Source organism: Ictalurus furcatus, chromosome 10 (assembly GCF_023375685.1).
Source record: "Ictalurus furcatus strain D&B chromosome 10, Billie_1.0, whole genome shotgun sequence".
NCBI lineage: Eukaryota > Metazoa > Chordata > Actinopteri > Siluriformes > Ictaluridae > Ictalurus > Ictalurus furcatus.
The window spans coordinates 3703458-3726888 of record NC_071264.1 but is presented as its reverse complement, the minus strand read 5'-3'; the positions used below and the strand labels follow the sequence as shown (position 1 = coordinate 3726888).

At 38.8% G+C, this 23431-nt stretch overlaps 1 protein-coding gene across 1 annotated transcript in view; it reads right to left on the bottom strand.

Annotated features, from left to right (window-relative positions):
• LOC128613883 (phospholipid-transporting ATPase IC-like) overlaps positions 1-12675 on the bottom strand; it is a 34650-nt gene extending 21975 nt beyond the window's left edge. Inside the window, exons 1-5 of the mRNA XM_053635037.1 lie at positions 12564-12675; positions 10343-10404; positions 10167-10239; positions 10001-10071; positions 961-1052 (exon numbers count right to left, since the gene is read on the bottom strand). Of these exons, the coding sequence (XP_053491012.1) occupies positions 961-1052; positions 10001-10071; positions 10167-10239; positions 10343-10404; positions 12564-12623 (358 nt within the window). The 5' untranslated portion in view covers positions 12624-12675. The remainder of the gene's footprint in view (positions 1-960; positions 1053-10000; positions 10072-10166; positions 10240-10342; positions 10405-12563) is intronic.
• Between the last annotated feature and the right edge of the window lie 10756 nt (positions 12676-23431).

Sequence of the window (23431 nt, the reverse complement as noted above, 5' to 3'; positions counted from 1 at the left end):
GCAGTGTGAAGAGCCTTACCTGTCAAGTCTCACTTGTTACCTGTGAGACTTTTTATGCCACTTTGTTGCAGTCTCGTGCAAATGAATTCAAATCTCAAAGTTGTTGTTGTTGTTGGTTTTTTTTGTTTGTTTGTTTTTTGTTTTTTACACTCAATGCATACCAACAAAAAAGTTTGTTTTACAAAATACTGGCATGTTGGAAAGTGCCATTACAGTATCACTGGCTACACAGATACAGGACAGATCTTCAGTTTGACTGCACACAGATGTCAAAACTAGATAAACACTATGCATTTTGTACCGCGAGTGGGCATGATAAGATCACAGTGCCAGGGGCATCAGTGTTAAAATTAAAATAAAAGGAAATGAAAAGGTGTCAGCCAGTGTTACAATTTAACTCTGCAAATGCTTAAGAGTGGAAAGCAAGCTACCCACCTGAGAAATTCACATTGTATCAGCTGACTGGACAAAAAAAGGTATTACTTATCTTTTCTTTAAATCAGATTTTACAGGTTTTCCATCACCCATCTCCATATTTCCTTTACAGTTAGGTTGACAGATATGAAGAAGCTGAACATGGCACAGAGCTGGTCCTGAACCTCAGTACAGTAAAGCACCCACACTGCATTAACACACACTGACAATTCACTAACAAACCCTAACACTGCAATGCATCAGGACCAGCCTCAGAACATTCAGAACAGAACAGAACAATCCAAGTAATCCAAAACAGATCTAGATGAGGCGATGGATAAGCCAAACTTGAGTAAAGCAGTGCTATCTGGCCCTAAAGCCATGTAATAAACACAGAGAGAGAGAGAGAGAGAGAGAGAGAGAGAGAGAGAGAGAGAGAGCAAGCAAAGCAGACAGGCAGAGGAACAAGGAAAATACATATATTTATTTGTTCTGAAAGTTAATAGTACATTTGTTTCATACAAACATAATGACTGATGATCTAACCGTCAAAAAACTGGAGAAGCTCTTCTACTGGACCACTTGTTAATTCATTGTGGGTGATACTCAGAGCCTGGCGAAATTTCAGGTTGGTTTCTCTGCAAACAAATTAAGAGACAGGAGTCAAGTATTAACACCATAAGTAAAAATAAGCTGTAAGTAAAAATTCAAGTTTTCTTTCATTCCTTCTAATCGGCAGGGGCGATGTTTACCACCTAGATACCTTCTTACATGTGCGCACACATTGAAACCTTGCCACAAAATCATGTGGTGACCGTATGATGTAGTATGATGTAGTATGATGTAGTATATGCTATAAAATACCATCATCAATGGCTATCTCTGTAATAGTTTCTGTGTCCACAAAGGTGCTGACAGAAAAAATCTACACACCCCTGTTAAAATGTCAGATAAATCATGTCAGAACCTTTTCTACCTTTGTTCTACCTGTGTGAAATTTTAAGCTGTAAATTAAAGTGAAAAACAATAAGAAGCATTTATTAAGAGGGGGGAGAAAAATGAAAAATTTTACAGTAACCTGGTTGCATAACCTTTTATAACTGGGAATGTGGCAGTGTTCAGACTTAACCCATTACATTCAAACTCATGTCTAATACTGATTAGTATACGCCTGCCATCAATTAATGTGACTGATTAACCTCAAATAAAATACAGCTGTTCCTAAAGGATTTTCCTCACATGTTGGTTACATACAACTGGGAAAACCATTGGGCTGCAGATACGGGATCTCAGTGTTGAAAAATATCAGACAGGAGATGGTGACTAGTGATGTGTCATTCATGAACGATTTGTTCATTTTGAACAAATCTTTAATATGACTCAGGAACAACGAGTTGTCTAAGAGAGTGATTTGTTCATTTTTGACCGCGCATGTGCTGCAACACCCCCACAGGTTCTGTACAGGAAACAGAAATGATTAGTTCACGTCTCAGCTCTTCAGGTTCGACTCGTTTGTTCATCACGTCACAACCCCACTGCATTCAGCCTATGGGGCGGTCACCGGATGAATGAATGACTCATACCCGAAGACTCGAGAGATGAACTAATCATTTCTGTTTCCGGTATTGCATTGCCTAATGCACCATGCAATCCCGGAAGCAGAATTTGAGTAGTTCACCTCACGAGTCTTTGGGTCTGAGTCATTCGTTCTTCTGGTCACCGGTCACTGGAAGAACAACCCGAAGACTCGAGAGGTGAACTAATCATTTCTGTTTCCGGGGAACAGACGTGACAAATGTGACGTGACAAAAGAACTACTCGAATGGGGAGGTGAGGTGAACTAACAGACTGTATATCCTGAAGACCCAGCTAAGCTATTAATTAATCATTTCTGTTTCTCATAATTTGGCCTTGGATCCATTAACCTATAGTTTATTTTTTTATTCCAACTGTGATTAACGTTTGCGTACGTACTAGATGTGTTGGGGAATTTAACATGTAGCATTTGAGTTACATTCTGCTGAAATTAACAAAATGAACGAAATGACTCGAAAAAAGATTCGTTCATTTTGCTGAACGAGATTCAAAGATCCGAGTCAGTAACATGATCCGAACTTCCCATCACTAATGATTACAAAAAATTCACAAGGCATTGGACATACCGTGGAACACTTTAAACACAATAACCAACAAGTGGAGAAAATATGGCATGACAGTGACTACTAATGTTAGATTAAACAGCATGCACAGCGGCCTACAAACATGGCCGCCCTGGACTCCACTTCCCACAGCACACACACACACACACACACCCACACACACACACACACTCCCACGCTTACAGTCACCGGACTTTTAATGGCACACACGTGTTCTCATTCACACACCAATCACTGTGCAGCATATAAACCCCCTTTTGTTACAGCCTCACTGTGAAGTGCTTGCTCAGTTTCCCGTGTGTTCTGTCATTACCAAGCCGTTGTTATTGGTCTTGCTTCCTGGTTTTGAGATTTGCCTTGTCCGCATTTTTAATTACTGTTTTGCCTCTGTTACTCTGTTTGCTGATCGCTCGACCCTGGACTGTTTATTATGCTGCTTTTGAATCCGATTTTGAATCATTCGTGTGTTTTTTTTTTTCATATTCAATTAAGGACCAAATATCAGAAAATGGAAAAAAAGAAATGGCTTGTTATTTTATTATTCATTTACAAATCCAAAACGAATTAAAATTTTGTTTTCCATTCTTTCAATCTCATGCTCAAGTTAAAAATAAGACATTAGAAAATGGGTCAAATGTCAGCTTTCATTTGAACATTTAATTTTTTTTCGGCTGGCTATGCCCCAGAATTTTCTGAACTTCTGAATGGCTGGCTATGCCCCAGAAGTTACGTGTTTCTTCAAATGTTGTGCTGGATGAAGGACTTTTTTGCTGAAGAGCATGGGGAGTTTTGTACTATTTAAGGGAGCTAAATGTGTAACCCTCAGAGGACTGCAGAAACATTAACTTTATATTACCCTGCACTTGCATCCAGTTCCGAGTCTGTGTTGTAACAACTAAGAACAGGACGTCCCTCTAAAATTGATGAGACGATCAGGAGAAAACTGGTCAGGGAGGCTGCCAAGAGGCCTACAGCACCATTGACTGGACAGCAACAAAGAATTGCAGTAATTTCTGGCAAGTACTGGTTGCTCCCTTCATGTGACAACAATCTCCAGAATTCTTCATATCTCTGTGGTATGGGGTAGGGTGGCAAGATGAAAGCCTATTTTAAGAAGGAGAGGAATTTCACCTTTCAGCATTGACCCAAAGCAAACCTCCAAATCAACAAAGGAATGGCTTCACCAAAACAATACCAAGGTTTTGGAATGGCCCGGTCAGAGTCCAGATCTAGATCCAATCAAAAATCTGTGTGGTGTCCAATCTGACAGAGTTAGAATGCTTTTGCAAGTAATAATGACAAAACATTGCTAAGTCAAGATGTGCCAAACCGATTGACTCACCCAAAAATGCTGTGATAAAATCTAAAGGTGCTTCAACTAGTATTAGTTTAGGGGTGTGCACACGTATGCAACCAGGTTATTGTAAAAAAATAAATAAATAAATAAATAAATAAAATTAAAAAGGTTCCCCAAAATGATTATTAATATTTTTCACTTTAATTTATAGGTTAAAATTTCACAATAAAGGTAAAAATGGTTCTGCCATGATTTATCTTGGTTTCATTTTTTATATATATAACAAAAACCTGCCATTTTAACAGGGGTGTGTAGATTTTTTTTTTTTATCTCCACTATATCCAAGGAGCAGACATTCCTCAAGCAATGAGAGTTAGATGTCTAGGAGATGTTTCTTCCTGTCTGAACAAACAGCAGGTGAAGCGCAATATTCAATGTCAGCATGGTCTAGAAGTGAATCTGACTTAGCCTCAACCAGCTTGCATGCTTTGTTGACAGGCTCTTAACAGGCCGTGGTAGCCACGCTCAGAAAGGTGGTGGCACAGATTGGACTGACCACTGACATACGACTCTCATCACCAAATGATGAAGGTGCTCACAAGATGCATGCAGGCAGCTTTGTTGCCACGGATGGCCAGAGGCATAATGATACTGCTGTACCTGAACAGGGGCGTAAGCTGGCCTGGGCATTTGGGGCTGTAGCCCCGAAGATGTTTTCTTTAGCCCTGAATAATTCTCCACTTGGAGCAGTGTGTCACAACATAACTGAAAGTCATTAAAAGAAGATGGCAGTGTTGTAATTTTATATTTTCAGTGAACGGAGGCGAGACCAATCCGACAGGTTTACAGGAAAATACATGGAAACACTCATGTTTTATTGGCTGACAGTCTCTCAATTCTGCCAAACCCTAGCTCAGACAAGTAATGCGAGGAAAAATGGATATGCGCTGCTTTTATTTAAATCAGTAAAGGGATTTAAACTGAAACATTAACATCCTCTCATGCTGAGCAGGAAAACAAGGTGTGTAAATGTCTATATGTGTTCCAGTTTACATGAACATGATAGGAAAAGCGCATAAGGAAAGATAATGTACTTTGCATGGCACTGTAGCAGCTAAACTAAGTGGGAGTGGCATGATCATATTTGCCACCATTTTTTTTAGAAATTTACCTGCAGCATTTTGAACCAGGTGAAGTCAAGGTACCTGTGACAGAAATACTGCAGAAAAGAGAATTACAGTAATCCAAACGCAGGGTTATAAAGGCATGAATGGCTATCTCAAGGGACTTTTCAGGCAGAAAATATTTTATTTTGGAGAGCAAGCGAAGCTGAAAAAAGCGAGAGGCAACGACAGAGGACACATGTTTGTCTAATGTTAACCGACTGTCTAGGAAAACACCAAGGTTCCATATAAAATAAGAATTAAAAACAGACAAATTTCCCCGAGCAGTATTATTAAACTCAAATTTGTCGGATGAACCAAAAACTATAACCTCGGTCTTGGACTCGTTTAGAGTCAAAAAGTTACTGGCTAACCAGAGTTTAACCTCATAGAGACAGGATAAAAGAGTTTCTAATGCTAAAGGGTCGTTTCTTTTTAACAACAGGTAGATCTGAGTATCATCCGTATAAAAGTGGAAGGATACTCCATACTGTCTCAGAATCGAACCTAAGGGGAGCATGTACAGGGAGAAGAGTGAAGGTGCCAGAATAGAACCCTGGGGAACTCCAGATTCATGGGAAGCAGAAGAGGAGGTAAAATTGCCAATCCTGACAGAAAAATATCAATCGGATAGATAGGATTTAAACCAATTAAGTACAGAACCTTTTAGCTCACATGGGATTCTAATCTAGATAGAAACAATGTGTGATCAACAGTGTCGAAGGCTGCAGAAGTCTAAGAGAACTAAAATCACAGAGTACTGGTATCAGAAGCAAACCCTGACTGTGACTGGAAGAAACCTGACTAGAAAACTTCAGAAATTTGGTTATCATTTAAAAATGACTGAAATTGGCACACCACAACTTTTTCCAGTAACTTGGAGATAAAAGGAACCACAGAGATAGGGTGATAATTATTTAAGACAGATGTGTCTAAAGAAGGCTTCTTAAGTAGGGGAGTAACAGTGGCCACTTTCAGGCATGCAGGAACAGAACCGGTTGGTAAACATTTCTTCAAAAAGGATAACAGACCTGGGCCAATAGACTCTATTAGCAGTTTAAAATACCAGGGATGAATCACATCATGAGGACAGACAGATGTTTTGAGGGTGGCAATAATTTCTGTGAAAGATTGTAGAGAAATGGGAACAAAAACCTCCCATAGCGGCTGACAAGATGCAAAAGGAGCCTTATATGAAAGTATCGCCTGCTGTCTTAAATTGGAAATTTTATCAATGAAAAAACTCAAGAAGGATTCACAGAGTGCATTGGGAGGATTAGGTATATGATTAACAGTTGGGTTTAAAACAGCATTTATGACCAAGAACAAGACATTTGGTCTATGGCAACTGTTTGAGATTAAAATAGAGAAAAAGACAGCTTTTGCAGCCTTGGTAGCATTCTGGAAAGCCAGAAAGCAGTCCTTGAACAGCTCATATGAAGATTGAAGACAGCCCTTTTGCCATTTCCAGTCTGCTTTTCTGCAAGCTTGTCTGAGCAAGTGAGTGTCGGAAGTTTGCCAACGATCTGTTTTGGGTTTTGGTTTAAACACTTTAAAAGGAGTAGTCACATTCAAAAAATATCCAGCCATGCAGCATTTAGCAACTCGAGATCTTGGTCAGCATCCAGATCAGGAAGTGACGAATCCAGAGATAGTTTTGAACTCAAATCATTGAACAGCAGATTAAAAGTCAAATGAAATTGAGATAAATACTGCCGAGACTTAAGTGTGGCCAATTATGTGACTAGGATCTTTTATCCACTGAACCAGGTTAAAAGACTCGATGAGGGTTAAGAACTCCTTTGATAATGAATTTAACGGGCAGCATACACGAACATTAAAATTACCAACTAATAAAAATCGATCAGAAATTGTGACCAAAATTGTAACCTGTGACCAGGTTATAAACATAAAATCCAACTTGTTAAAAGAGAAAAAAAATCCTTCCACAGAAAGGTCTTATTAGCTACATAGTGAGCATTGATCAAGGCCATTCTGTGTGGAGTGATGACGCTAGGAGAGACTGAAGCTCTTCTCAGGAGATGAAGATTAGCATGATTCACTCCTTCTCATCGAGCGCAGAAGCCGATGTGGGCAGTGCCGAACCGAGGGCCAGGAGACGAGCAGACAAGAAGGATAGGACAAAGCCAGTGGGAGGAAAAATCCAGCAAATGGCAGGCCACGGGTGTGTCGTGTGCCTACTTCCAAGCCAGGACAGAAAGGCTGGATTCATAGCTAGCCCGCAGGTGAGTTTTCCGTCGGGTAGAGACCCCAGTCCGTTTCTCACGTTCCCTCCTGCGCATTCTCCATGTAAGATCGAGAGGCCATCGCCATATACAGCCCAGTGTAGTCGAAGGAAGAAAAAGACCTAAAAGTTTAATTTATAAAACACTCCACATTGGCCATACTGGAAGCAAGAAAGGAGGTTCGAATGTCCAGCAATGTTTGTCGTTCGGGTCGTGCATAACAATTCGGGAGTAAAAGAAACAACACAGGGAGCGAGCAGAGTAACAGCAACAAATGGCAAGCCAACCACACTGGCGCCATCTTGCCCTCCCAAGAACAACTGTATTGGGTGTGCTCCCATTAAGGAGCAGGCCCTTCGGGACACATCCGCCATCCTTCCCACACATTACTTCGCATACATTACACATTACACACTGACATTAGCCTCAAGGTGGACTGGTAAAAAATTCCTCTAGTACCAAAATAGACTGCACAGTTCAGTGGTTTGAAGCTAGATTGACTGAGAATGCTATCCACTCTGCTGTATACAAATTCAGGCTGGTCAGTATGTGCAGTTCCAGCTCCTGCTAAGGATGCTTGGACTGTTAACTATAGCTGCGACAGTTGTCCACTTAGGGCTATTAGAGTTAACACATAGTGGGCATGTAAAGCCCCAGTGTGAGGACAGAACACAACCAGCTAGAACTAAGAACTGGCACCCAAATTTTTCTTGTTGGCTCTGAGACACTGCCACATGTTGGTCCATTTGGACAGTGTCTGGATGGTCAAATACATCAGTCACCAGGGTGGCATGAGATATCTAGTCCATATCTACTCCAAAGAATGCCAGCTCTTTACGTTGCGTTGCGTTGCTTTTAATTTGTTGTTTTCAACCTGTTGAGCCAGTAAATGGCTTCATCCGTGCAAACGGTGGCACCAAGCTGCTATTTTACCCATAGCTGTGGCAGTGGTTGACAAGGTGGCAGGGTATATCCATACACTGATGGGCCTGCGCACCACATGTCTAGGGTCCACTGCTGCTCCAAGATCCCCTGAAGTTCAGCCTGCCAAGTTACCATGTGTTGCAGGGAGGAGGCACTGCGGGAGTTTTGGCATCGGAGAGACTATGTACTGGCGAGGGAAGACTTACACACTCAGCTCCCATTTTTCACCTCCGGATGGTGTTAGGGCAAGTCAGCGGCAGCAGCTGAAAACAGGGAGTGTTTTCATATCATATCATATCATTTTATTAACAACTGAATGCAAAATAAAGTGCCCTGTGCTTCAAACATGCCCCGTTGAAAGTGATACCAGCAGGTCTGTCAGGGTTGGTTTTTTGTTTGTTTGTTTGTTTGTTTGTTTGTTTTACACCAAATGTGCACCACAGTAAACTTATTTCCAATAGATAAACAGAAAAAGAAGAAAAATATGACTCCCTTTTCTAATGCCTGATAGTTTTAAATTTTGCTGAGACCTTGTAACCCTGTGCACCAGCACAGAAAGCCATTTTGTTACTCTCTAATGTTACTCTTTCTTTTGTTATATGCTGCTAAGTGTCTGAATTGATCACACAAACACTGTTTCATTATTGAATACTTTTATAGTGTTGAATGTTTTAATCATTCCAAAATATAAGTCTATGGCACATATTCAGACAATGTTTATTTTTGCTGTATTGAAAATGTATGATATTGAGACACCATATCATATCAAATTTGAATTTTGTATATTGGTTCATCCCTACTAGTTACATTTGTAACTGTGTTTCTATGAACACCAAATAAAAGTCATCGAGAAGGTCTCGGGGATTGAGATGTGTATTTCATAGCAAATACTTTTCATAGCAAATTCATTTATCACTTTGTGGTAAAGTCTGTGTGCTCACATGCACAATAAGGTATCCAGGTGTTCAAAGAATCACAAATGCATAACGTTTTCACAACTAAAGCACAAAAACAGAATAACTGTCTGCATATAGTGGGGGAAATAAGTATTGAATGTGGCAAAGTTTTTTTCAGTAAATATATTTCCAATGAGGTTATTCACATGAAATTTTCACCAGACTTTGGTGTTAACTCAAGAAATCCACACATATAAAGAAATCCAAACATTAAAGTCCATAAATGAAGTTATGTGTAATAAAGTGGAATGACACGGGGAAAAAAGTATTGAACACACTATCTGAAATGTATTTAATACTTAGTTGAGAAGCCTTTATTTGTAATGACAGCTTCAAGAAATACATCTGTATCCGATTGTATCAATATGTTTTCCAACAATAATGATGCGAAGGTCTTGGGAGAGCTCTTTGCTTTTACCCATCATGAGATGTTTCTTGTGTGACACCTCGGTAACGAAAAGCCTTTGAATAGACCATCAATTTACTAACCCAGCTGATATTAATTTGCATATATAGGGGGTATAATTATTTACGGATTTCAGCTGGTTCCTTGCCTTGGAGAACTGCTTTTTCTTAGAGTGTTCAATACTTTTTTCTTGTGTCATTCCTCTTTATTCCACATAACTTTATTTATGGACTTTAATGTTGTGAATTATTTATATTTCCGGATTTCTTGAGTTAATTCTGATGTCTGGTGAAAATTTCATGTGAATAACCTCATTGGAAATATATTTACTGAAAAAAATGTTGACACGTTCAATACTTATTTCCCACACTGTACTGTATGTATCTTCATTGATTTTGGGAGCAAGCAGTACAGTAGAACTAGTTGCATTCCTACCCATCTATGTCAGCTGTCTCGATATAGCATAAGCTGTGGGGTTCAGTGCTGCATAAGAGGAACAGGTCTGCCTGTGGAACACAGAAAGGCCAGAACAACACTTCTCAGTACTTCTCTCTCATACACACACACACACACACACACACACACACATACACACACATACCGGTATCACCTGGTCCCTATGAATTCTCAGTACATCTCCAACACATACATCCTTCCACTGTGCTGCTGTGAAGCTGCAAGTAAAAAATATTGCAAAAATATTGCAGTCATAGTACAGAATTTAGCTTTTTACATGTGCAGTGTATATATACATTAACAGATATCCCTAATACTAACCCCTGTGTAGTAAGTATGTCACATTGCCTTTTGTTAATATTGGCATCACTGCGACGCCGACCCTTTAAAAAAAAAGAAAAAAGAAAAAAAGAAATGGAGCAACTTTATTCCACTCAAGTGTTTGAAATATACAAAAGTTCAAACTTTCTGGAACTGAGGCAGAAAAGCTAACCGTGGACAACATTTTGAAAGCATTCGGAAGATATTGCATGTGGTGTTTAAGAGACATATTTTTTAGACATATGCAATGCCAGAGCTGATGCACATCAACAAATCAAACAAATTACAAACAATATCACTTAAGAGAAACAGTGGCTGCAAGTTTGGGCCAGCTGAGAGTAAAATTCTAAGAGACAAAATTATATAAATTAAATTAAAATATACATTATATATAATATAATTTATATAAATTATCAATTAAAATAAATTGCTGCTGAGAAAATTCTAACCTGACAGTGACCAATGCCATTCATATTTGTATTTCTATGAGGAACAAATAAGCATAATGGCAACAACAAAAAATGACAATGCTATGTACTAAATAGAACAAAATTATTAAAACCTCAATTTTAGCAGAGAGAAATAATACTCTTGGTTTCTGAAGGATCAGTCTAAATAGTTTGGCTTTTTGCAGTGTCATAATAATGACCAAGAAAAGTAGAGAGAGAGAGAGAGAGAGAGAGAGAGAGAGAGAGAGAGAGAGAGAGGCGGTGGGTATAAGAGAGAGAGAATGAGTGGAGAAAGAGAGAACTCTGTGGATGATCGTGCGCTCCACCAAAGAGCTTGTGTGCCTGTATGTTTGGACTGAGCTTATGAACCTGTATTCCCACATGAGATAGGTGGCCACACAACCTGATATGTAAGACTCTTTATTTTGAGGTTGATAAAAAGCTACTTTTCAGTAAGATTTTAATATGGCTTAAAACGTTAACTGAAGCTCTTGACCTGTATCTACATGAGTTTATGTATTGCACTGTGGGAACAAAATTGTCTGATTGAGTAATTGCATGAATGAGCACGTGCTCATCTTTTTGAATTTTGAACATGCTGCTGAACAATAAAATAAAATATTTTTAAAAAGACTGCGATGATAGGTTGAATTTCTGCTTTTCTGATTGGCTGAAAGAAGATTTGTGGGTGTTGTGCTGTTTGTAATGGCATCAATAAATGCTGATTAATAAAATTATTTTTCCAAAAAAAAAAGTATAATATTTGAAACATTCTTACACATATTACATATTTGTAAGGGGAACATATTATTATTATTATTATTATTATTATTATTATTATTATTATTATTATTATTATTGTTGTTGTTGTTGTTGTTGTTGTTTTGCCCCATCGTCTAAAATGTCTGCTTGACACATATGCGATGAAAACTGTAAATGAGTAAAGATGGATTAAAGGGAGCAAAACTGGCTTTCTTGGTGGAAGAGATGGCATTGCTTTCTCTTACCTGTCCATCAGAGACATTAGCCAATCATGTGCATCATGCATGCACATAGTGCTTTCCTCCGAGTGTGTTAAGCTGCTCTGTGATGAGCATCAGCATGAGCATCAGTTTGAAAACATGTGGATGGATGACTTCATATGTCTCAGAGGATGTATGACAGGGGATAGTTGGCAATTAGCTCAGTATGCTCAATATAATTAAAAACAGTGTAAAAGTATTTATTTTATCATATATATATATATATATATATATATATATATATATATATATATATATATATATATATATATATATATTTGATATGTAGATATTAATGTACAGTACTTGTGACAGCATGTTGATTTTCTATAGAAAGTGCTATATAATATGCTTAAGAAAAAAAGAAAAACGATATTCATATGGCATCCCTGATGCTAAGGACCTAAGCACCTGCTGATACGCTTATGGAACAAATCCTGGTGCAGTCTTCCAGTTGCCAAGGCCAAGCTCAAGCTAAAATACCCAACAAATGTTAAACAAAAACTGGCAAAGATACAATGGCAACAAGGAGAATAACCAATGTACAAGACCTTTCTCTGCACTTAAACAAGGAACCCTAGTCAACCTCTCAAGAAGAAACTGAAAGCTCATATGAGATGAGTCATGTTCTGCCAACTTCTGACCCCATGATCAGGGAGGCAAGAGAAGTCTCACATTGAGTTAAACTGTTCAGTAAGCACATTATTTAAGTGACTAGAGTGATTTATTCGACATAACCGATCTCCTCACCAGGTCTGTGAGCAGGTCCTTTGTCCCACGAATTGTCAGTACAGTCACCAGAGGCAGCATGATGATGTACCACGAAAGAGTAGCAATGGCAGGAATACACTGGAGAACAGACAATAACACACTGAACCAGTTATTTACACAATGTTGTGTATCAAATAAAGCACAGTTCCAAAACATTAGTGACAGCCTATCAATAAACCCTTATGGACACAAATTAGGCGAAAACATTACAAATATGATTTATGCAATGGGTATTATGGGTATTGCTGATAATTTATTTTATTTTATTTAAAAATGTATATATATATATATATATATATATATATATATATATATATATATATATATATATATATATATCACCATATTCACAATATCTCAGAAAAGCATATTGTTATATCACTATTTCTCACAATAGCGACATTATATCTTCATATTGCCCAGCACTAGTGTATAACATAATATCTTCCTTTTTTTTTTAATGATATACAAAAAGTCTCCATAATATTTAATGTTAAATTAAACATTAAGGATCCCTTAACTATCATTATTTACTATAACATATTAAAATAATAAACCAACTACATTAGCATTATTAAACCATGAGTAATATTAACAAAGCAAGTTAATATTTATTCTAATTGATGTTTAATTTTGTCAGTTAACAAATGTTAAAGTATTCATTAAAATTGCTCAGTATGATCAAAAAATTTTCTAATCATATAAACATTGGTTTTAATATTGGTTTATATGTTAGTTGCACTATTAAAGTTTTTATTCATCACTTTGTTGCACAAATAACCTGAAACTATGCAGAACATGACAAAAAGCAATTGTATAAATCATGACCACTGAATATCATGACCAAGTGTATTATGTGTCTGAGAAAACCCATTTGGAAAACTGCCTTACAGTCCAGCGTGCTTGTTTGTGTTTGTGGTCCTGTCAGTCATTATATAGACATTCTCCAGTGACCCTTCACTCCATGCAATCTCAGTCTGAAATTGGTTGCTCCTGGACTGGTACAGTATGTACATCAAAATGTAGAAAGCTGTGAATTGTTTCCATTACAAAGACAAATGGACAGACAAGGGGATCTTGACCGTTCTTGTAAATCAACTAACTTGACTTTCAAGCAGCTGTATGGCCTATTGCATAGCTTTAATGCTTATGATACTATTGATGCTTATACCAAAGCTTAAAAAACCTCATTACCAAGAAAAACAGTATGCAGAAGTCTTGACCTTTCTTGTATACCAGTGTGAGCCGAATATCACATGTTTACAATAATAAAAATTTTCAGGTCACAGGTTTTCATGCAGATGAATCGTGTAACCTAAAATACTAATGATAATAAAGCTGATCATACCAGAGCTTAAAACCTCAAAACCTTATAACAAAGAAAAACAGAACAGCAAATGGCCCCTTGCCCATTCTCATAATTCTTTATGGGCCAAATTTCATATGTTTGCAGTGTTATTACTTGGTTTTCAAGCAGAGGAATGTCACTTGAAAGTGAGTTCATGACAGTCCTTGATAATGGTACCTGTAGTTATCATGCTAACTTTAGCTGAACCACTGAAGGTTCTGAGGGCAGATTAAAAAAATCGTTCAAATCTTATTCAACTCTTATTTGACTGTTGGAGACCTAATCTTGACCAGTTTTGACAAATGTTGCCTAATGCTCCTTCAGAGGAACCTAAGTATTACAATAAACACACACACACACATGCACGCACACACGCACACACAAAGAGTAACGAAGAGTAATGCTCCAAGGTTATTTTTTATTTAAGCAAATAAATAAATACAACCACATACCTGCATGATTACAACGAGCAGGAAGAAGAAGTTTGCTGCACGCTGGAACTGCTCATACAGGTTACGGGGAAGGAAGGTCAAGGGAGTGTACTTATAGCTGCGCACTACATTGTCCTGGTCCATTAGAGAAACATTTCCAAAAGAACAGCACATCAGAAGGTGAGGGTTGATTATGTGCGGTCACAAATTATTTCCATCATGGTAGTAGTTATTTGAGCAAACATTTAATACAAACATTTTAAAAAGATTTTTATTTCTACTTACTGCATAACGCTTCCTGTGACAGCCCAAGACAGTCTTGTGTTGCATGTGTTCATGAAAATAACAGCATTTGGCTTGTACCTGCCAGGTCATACCTGAAACATGAAGAGAGCAGACTTCTGTATAATTGAAACAATTTCTAAAAAGAAGGTCAATCCAGCACCAGACTTCCATATTTAAGAGGCGATGCCACAGACCGTACACCAGGGGTTCCCATTCTAAGCATAACAGCCCCACGTTTCACTCCCTTGATTTACAGATGAAGTTGTGAAACTCCCAGTCTCCTCTTTTGTTTTATTCATGTATTTTACGAATTAATATTAGAAATATTGCTCAAAAGGTATATTGTATTTTGAAATGTTACTGGGAGTCACATTCAATCAAGCCACATTTAAATGGAGTGCGAATGCTATGTTAGTCTTTTCACTATTGTGATACACTGCACTAGTGAAGGATTAGAAAAAGAGACAAGTTTTCCTGTCCATCTATTTCTTCTAGCACTATTGTAGATCGTAGAGTACTAACACTAACTGGCTTTCCTATTACGATTTGAATTAGTGTTTGAATTTTTTAAAAAAACACTCAAACCTATCAAAAGGTCTGGTTTGCATATCACATTTCTGGATTTTCTAAATTAGTAAATACTTTTAAATGTAATGTAAGGTCAGACTTTGACACGGGAAAGCACAGTCAAGCCAATGGAAGACGGTTTTAAAGATTAACAAAGCTTGTCGGTGTGCATGAAATCACTAAACATTTTCAGTTTAATTTGAAAACCTGAAGGACAGGGATGTTTTGGTTCTGACATTCCATCTGTAAATAGATAGTATCTATCCATCTGTAAATAGTCCACTGATTTTAGTCACTTACGTTTCACATTTGTTACTGTCATAATGTTTCAATGTTACAGTAGTCCTAAATGCTAAATCTGGAATTTAAAAAATCGAGGTTTCAGAAAATTCATACTACTCATTTGGGATCATTTGCCCAAAAGGTTTTTGAAACCCTTCCATTACACAGTAAATCACTGCAAATAATGCCACCTACAGTGAACTTCTGTAGATTCACATGCATAATTAGCTAAATGACTTGCTAGCAGATGATCACTGGGGAGATCTGCTGATAAACACCTTACCTAGCAATGGTTCATAGCTGCCACATCTCAGGAGGAGAATTTTTCCTCATTGCTGTCTCCAGTGTCTCACCCAGATCATTTAAACGCTTGAACTGATACAGCAACAAGTTTTCTTGAAAAAATAATGACCTTGCCCAAAGCAGTATACTTACATTTATGCCATTCCGTTTGTTCCTCCTCTGTCTTCCCCATCTCTCTTAAAATAATTTAGAAAATTGTTTCTGCAAGTTGAAAAGGGATGGGCTTGAAACATTATAGGAAGTTAGAAAGAGGAGGAGCATGGAGACAATCCGTGGTGCACACAAGATCACAACAAAAGTATGAACACCAGCTCCACGTCCCCAGAGTGCAGTGACAGAACAATGACATATTAATGTCCCCCCAGGAGCTCCTCGGATCTCATTAGTACCTTTAAAGGAAAAGAAAACAAGGTCACCAGGTAACTATAGTAAAAATAATTAAAGAATAATACTATGTATGACCACATACTCTACCTGCTTCATGTTGTGGTAAATTAATTTTTTTTAATCCTTTTTAAGACATTATTAACCGTAATAATAATAATCCGTCCCACATTTATTCTAAATAACTTCCAGTGTTTAAAAACTCTCTTAAGTTCTTGGTGTCTCCTTCCAACTGAACTATAAAGTTCCCTGATGTCTTACAGAGGTAGGATTTATTGTCAGCTTCATCCTCTTTAATGGAGATGAGGTGTGTTTTTGAGGTTGCTTACATGGTTGTCGAAGCTCAGCTCCAGCATCTACTCTTTCTTCATATTGACTTCTGACACTTCATCTGAAGTCTCCATTTTCACGTCCTCACACAGCTAAAGATAAAACAACAACCATTATTCAGAAATTAACATCCACACTGTTTATAAATCTGTTTATAAGTGCATAGACTCTGGGTTGCTGATAAGAAAACAGTTGTAGATGTTTCCCTCCTTATTATCATGAGGTTATGAGTGATAAGCAGGACCGTTTATAAGCAAGCAGTGAAGCAAGGCAGTAAAATACAGAAGATTGGTTAAACGTTAACATCATGTTATTGATTTCTTACAAACATCATCATTAAGCTTCACCTGTGAGGAAGCATAATCAGGAGCAAGAGACTTCCTGGAAGAGTGCTGCCGGTCTTTCCCTGAACTCATTGTGTTTTACTTTCGAGGAAAATGTCATTTATTCGTGAGAATGGACCATAATAGATAACATGTTTCATCATACATGGGATTTTCTATTTCTATATACAATGGATATAAAAATTCTACACAAACCTCTTAAAATAGCAGGTAATGTGCACACCCCTAAACTAATACTTTGCTGAAGCATCTTTTGTTTTTATTACACTACTTAATCTTTTTGGGTAGCGTCTTCTAGCGTGGCACAATTGACTTGGCAATATTTTGTCATTCTTTCTTGCAAAAACATTCCTCAGATTAAGGTCTGGGCTCTGGCTAATCCATTCAAAAACATGGATCTTCTTTTGTTTAAGCCATTCCTTTGTTAATTTAGATGTGTGTTTTGGGTCATTGTTGTGCTGAAAGATAAAATTCCTTTTCATCTTCAGCTGACTAGCAGACACCTGAATGTTTTGTAATAAAATCGGCTGGTATTTGTAGCTATTCATGATTCCCTCTACCTTGATAAAAGTTCCAGTTCTGGCTGAAGATAAGCATCTCTAAAGTATGATGCTGCCACTACTATTTTTCAGCGTGGATATGGTGTTCTTTTGGTTCTGTGAAATTTTTGGTGCCAGACATACCTTTTGGAATTATGGAATTATATCTTTTGGAATTGGTCTCATCAGACCATTACACATTTTGCCAGATGGTTTGTGGTGATTTAGGCAGGCTTGGATGTTTTTTTATTATTTCTTTTTTATAAGAAAGGGCTTCCATCTAGCCACCCTACCCCTGAAATGTGAAAAGTACTAGAGATTCTTTTCACATGCAAGAGTAATCAGTACTTGTGAGATTTAACGTTGTCGTTAGTCTCTTTGCAGCCTCCCTGGCAATTAATTTGTATTGTCCTTTCGTAAATTTTGGATGGACGTCCTCTTCTTGGTAATATCACTGTATTGCCCCATTTTCTCCACTTGATGGCCTTCACGGTGTTCCATGGTACATATAATATTTGGAAATTATTTTATATTCCTCTACTATCTTTCAACAAGTGAGATACTGTGCATGCTTTGTAAACTCTTTGCAGACCCTGGCTTCAGCAGTCAGATGAAACCAAGAAAAGATCAAGATCATCTAGTCTTTGTTTGGGTTTAATCAAAATAATTTAATCAAAATATTGACAATAGATTGAATGTGATTGGTTTATTCTGAACACAGCCACACCCCCAATTATAAAAGGGTGTGCACAATTATGCATCTAGGTTATTGTAACTTTTTTATTATTCCTATTTGCCCTCAAATGTTTCTGGTTGTTTTTCACTTAATTTTAGATTGTAATTTCACATTGAGGGTAGAAAAAGTTCTGACATGATTTATCTTGGTTTAATGTTTTTTTTCATCACAAAAACCTGACATTTTAGCAGGGTTGTACAGACATTTTATGTCCACTGTAAGGTCTTTTTTTTTTTTTTTTTACAGGACGATTGAAAAAATATAGTATGAAGATTATTCTGTGTTTTATAATTTTCAATTGAGCAAACAATATTCTTGATTGTCAATGGATTGAGCATTCATGAAAAAAAACTTTTAGGTGTGTTAACTCAGTTTTGTTGACAGTGGACTAGCTGGCTGCTTTATGTCCCAGGGTGACCTTATGCCTGGGTTACCTTTTTGCTCTCTCTTTTAGGCTAAGTTCACACTACACAACTTGATCGCTGTGCTGTTCACACTACACGACTTGTTCTCTTCTAATTGGGAGTCATGAAGTCATTGTGGTGTTCACACTACGTGATTGTTATGCGACAGGAGGTCACACACTACATGATCAGACAAACACTCTGTCACCCAATGACTCTATCTGGTGTCCAAACTACGTTTTGTCACGAAAACACACACAAGAAGTGACACAGGTATATGTTGCAAAAACTACGCTCGAAACTGGAGTTTTTTATTTGAAGATGGACGTAGGACAGAAACAAGCGGTGCGAGCTGTTTGTGTGATGATTTGTGATTAAGAAACCCCCAAAAGGAAAAGACAAAGAAAGTAGGTGAAAGAATGGATTACCACACGCAGGCAGCAGGGATTATGTGTGCTACAGAGAGAGTTGGAGGTGGGTAAATATTAGGGATGCCCCGATACCGATACCAGTACTCGGGTGTCGGCCTGATACTGTGCTCATGTACTCGTACTCATACTTGTAAAACTACCCCGATACAACCGGACCGATACCACTTTATGACAACGTGACACAGCCTAACCCCTCGCCAGTTGAGCAGGTAGTCGGAAGAGACGCAATGTAAGCAATTTGGAGATATTTAAGATATGTGATGATAAAAGTAGAGCAGACTGCAAACTATGCTCGGCTAAACTGTCAAGAGGAGGGGTAAAAAATAGTTCATTTAACACAAGCAATTTGATGAAACATCTAAAGAACAAACATAATGCCGAGTGCAAAGAGTTTGCTAATGCTAGCAGCGGGAAACAGCAACAACCAACTTTGCAGCAAACCCTGGAGAAGCGAGAGAAAATGTCCAGGACAACCCACGGGCAGTAAAAATAACAGAAGCTCTTACCCAGTTCATTGCTCTTGATGGCCAACCATTGTCAGTTGTAGATAATACAGGATTTTGGTGTACTTGAGCCGAAGTATGAGATTCCCAGCCGTTACCACATTACAGATACCGCATTACCAAAGCTGCATGACTTGGTGAAAAAGCACATCAGGAACCTGTTGCAGGACATTTCGGCCTTTAGCTTCACCACTGATATTTGGACTAGCGGTGTCAGCCCAATGTCTCTTATAAGTTTAAGAGCACAGTGGATTGATGAGGATTTTACTCCCCAGAGAGTCGTTTTACAAGCAATGCAGTTTAGGGGTTCGCACACTGGCCAAGCCATAGCAGGTGCGTTTGATGACATGCTTCAGACGTGGGACATTCCGAAAAGTTGTGTTCACGTTGTGTTGCGGTACAATGCCAACAACATGATCAAGGCTATGAGTGATGCTGGACTACCTAGCTTGCCATGTGCCATTCACACCCTCCAGCTGGCTGTTAACGAGGGTGTTTTGGCTCAGAAAAGTGTTGTTGAGGCGGTGGCAGTTGGACGTAAAATAGTTGGACATTTTAAACATTCCGCCTACTCCCGGCTGGAAGACATTCAGATGCATCTCCACATGCCTATAAGGAGACTCCAGCAAGACGTGCAGACCCGCTGGAATAGCACGTACTACATGGTACATTCTCTCATAGAGCAGAAGCAGGCTCTGGGAATATTTGGGTCTGAATATGAGCTCCCCAACAATCTCACCGCTCACCAGTGGACACTTCTAGAAAAGACTTTATCTGTTCTTGCTCCGTTTGAGGAGTTAACCCAAAAAATGAGCTCCTCTGATGCTTTGGCATCAGATGTGATTCCTGCTGTGACCGTGCTTCAGAGACTTTTGACCAAAGAAACAGACGAGGACCATGGCATCAAAACAATGAAGGGAACCCTAGCTATAGCTGTCACGAGACGCTTCACTGACACGGAAAAAAACCCACTTTACTGCATTGCATGAAACTCTATGCTCAAGTCTCATTTATTATACAGCGGATAACTTCACATGGATAGTATAGACTTAATCTACTGAAATCACCAATGACTCTGTTGCTCATACTGAACATCTTTCCAACACAGCACTGCTTGACTCTACAGTATACATTTATAGAAGAGTAATGATTTGTCTAATCACACTATCCGGTGTCACCCAGAACAATCCTGGTTCCATTTTGAGTCTGGTTCCTTTCAAGGTTTCTTCCTCAAGTCGTCTGAGGCAGTTTATACTTGCTGTCCACTCTGGCATGTTCATTAAGTATAACTTTGAAACTATATCTATATCCAGATTTCTGTAAAGCTGCTTTGTGATAAAAACACATTGTGGATAAAAACACTTTATGTAGTACACTTAAACAGGACAGTAGAGATGTATTTGAGATTCCTGCCACAGCTGCTTGAGTTTAACTTACCTCAGGTTTAATCAGAATTAGAAGGACCCAGCTGAAAAAAAAGAAAACAATAGAAACCCTCAAACAATTTTGTAACACTTTCCCAGATTTGGAATGGAATGAGGCGTGGGACAACATAAAAGGCGCTTTATCCAGTATCATTCACCTTTCAGTAGTTTTATTAAGTAAGCACACACACAGACACAGCTCAGTGCTGGTTAACTATTTCTCCCTGTAGGTGTTCATCTCTAACCTTTTTGGCCTTGCCTCCACTCACTGCAACACAGAACATTTGTTAATAGAATTACCCACAGGTATGCATTCCTTACCACTCACATTCTCTGGAAATCAGCCACAGCCATCTGCTCCCCCGGCCTATGGACCATCTCAAACTTAAATGGCCGAAGTGCCAGATACCAACAGGTGAGCCATGCATTGGCATTGGCATGTACAGCATCTTGTGCTCCTCCCCTTCCACCAACTGGGACAACATGGCCCCCAAACCCTTGTCCAACACATCTGTCTACAAAACAAAAGGGAGAGAGAGGTCAGGAGAATGTAAGAGTGGATCACCACAAAGTGCAACTTTTACCTGAGTGAAATCCTGCAAGTATGGCGGGTCTGGCGTTCCCGATATAGGGAACACACTTGTGTGTGTGTGTGTGTGTGTGTGTGTGTGTATAGTCACAGTTTGGACTCCTTGTCCTGTGTTTGTCTTCTGTTATCACATTATGCTCTCCTGTCACTTATGTATTGTTTCATGTTTGTTTTCTAGTCCTGGTACCTTGGTACATGCTCATAGATTCTTTTTTTGTTTTGTTTTGATTGTTATTAAACCTTAATCTGCACTTGCATGCATCTTCGCCTCCATAACCTCACACCCATGACCGAAGTAGAAGTCCAGATACCGTACTCCCACCCATCCAACTGCACACTTCCTTGGTTCATAATGAGTCCTGCCTGTCTCAGTGATCTCAGAACAGCCCTCTGATGCTGTATGTGCTGCTACCAATCATTGCTGTAGATAATAATGTCATCTAAAGGCAGTGTCATAAGCAGCGTGTGGATGGAGGATTCTGTCCATGTGTTCCTGGAACATTGCAGGAGCCCCGAACAACCTAAAAGGAAGGGTCACGAATTGGTGTAGCCCAAACAGAGTGGGAAAGGCCATTTTTCATAAGACATGGCAATATTGGCGATCTGCCAATATCCCTCTGTTAAATTTAGTGTTGAATAATAATGAGGCACGCCAAACCGATCAAGTAGTTCATGAATGTGAGCCATTGGGTATGCGTTGAATTTGCCTTGGCACTGCATTGACTTTTCTAATTCTACACAAAAACAGACCATCCTGGTGTTGGTTTTGTGCACCAACACCACCGGGCTGCTCCAGTCACTATGGTACTCCTTGATTACTCCCATTTCAAGCATAGCATTGAGTTCATCCTCAACCACATTTGTTTGTATTTGGGCAGATGATAGGGGCTGCTGCGTATCACCACCCTTGGGGTGGTCTCTATATGGTGCTCTATGAGATTAGTGCAACTGGGTAGAATGGAAAATACATTGGAAAACTCCACCAACAACTTGGCAACATCTGTGATATTGGACAGAGAGAGGTTGTCTCCATAAGGGTGGATTAAGCCATCGTTTTTAGATTTACCTCCGGTCCTAGCTCCTCCTGCTCTGGAATGACCATTGCCAACACCACAGGAACCACCTCCCTCCATGATTCGAGGAGATTAAGGTGATAAACCTGCTGCGCCCCACCTCTATCCATTCGCCTTGCCTCATAATCGACATCCCCAACCTGCCATGTAATGTCAAAGGGTCCTTGCCACTTGGCAAGTAACTTAGAGGTCAATGTGGATAGCAAAATTAGCACTTTACTGTATCTCCAGGTGAAAACCTGGAGATACAGTAAAGTGCTAATTTTACTGTTATTTTATAACAGGGTACACGGCTACTCTCGTAGCCGAGTACCCTGTTATACTGCTGGGATTAACATTCTTGCACCTGTAGCAAATTCTCCTACGTTGTGTGGCAGGTCAAGAACATATTGAATTCTGTTTTTACTGTTAGAAGGTCCCTCCTACAATTTTCCTGATTGACCTTGAGCAAGGCATCCACAAGTACAATAATTTGAACAGGGAAAACCACATGGAGGTTTGTGGGACGTCTCATACTGCAAATAATGGGGACTCTAGCCACTTATCCCAATTCTTTGCATCACTGTGAACAAACTTTGATATAATGTTTTAAGAGTTTGATTAAACAGTTTGACCAGTCCATCCATCTGCGGATGATAAACGTTGGTGTGAATCATTTTAATCCCCAGCAATTTGTAAAGCTTGTGTAGTGTTTGTGACAAGAAAGATGTGTGCTGATCAGTCAGGATCTCTTTCGGAATACAAACTCGGGAGATAACATGGAAGAGTGCCTCCTCAATATTCTGTGCAGATATTGCAGAGAGACACTGCTTCCAGGTATGATGTTGTCCACTAGAACCAACACAAAGTGATACCCTCATGCAATTTGATATAA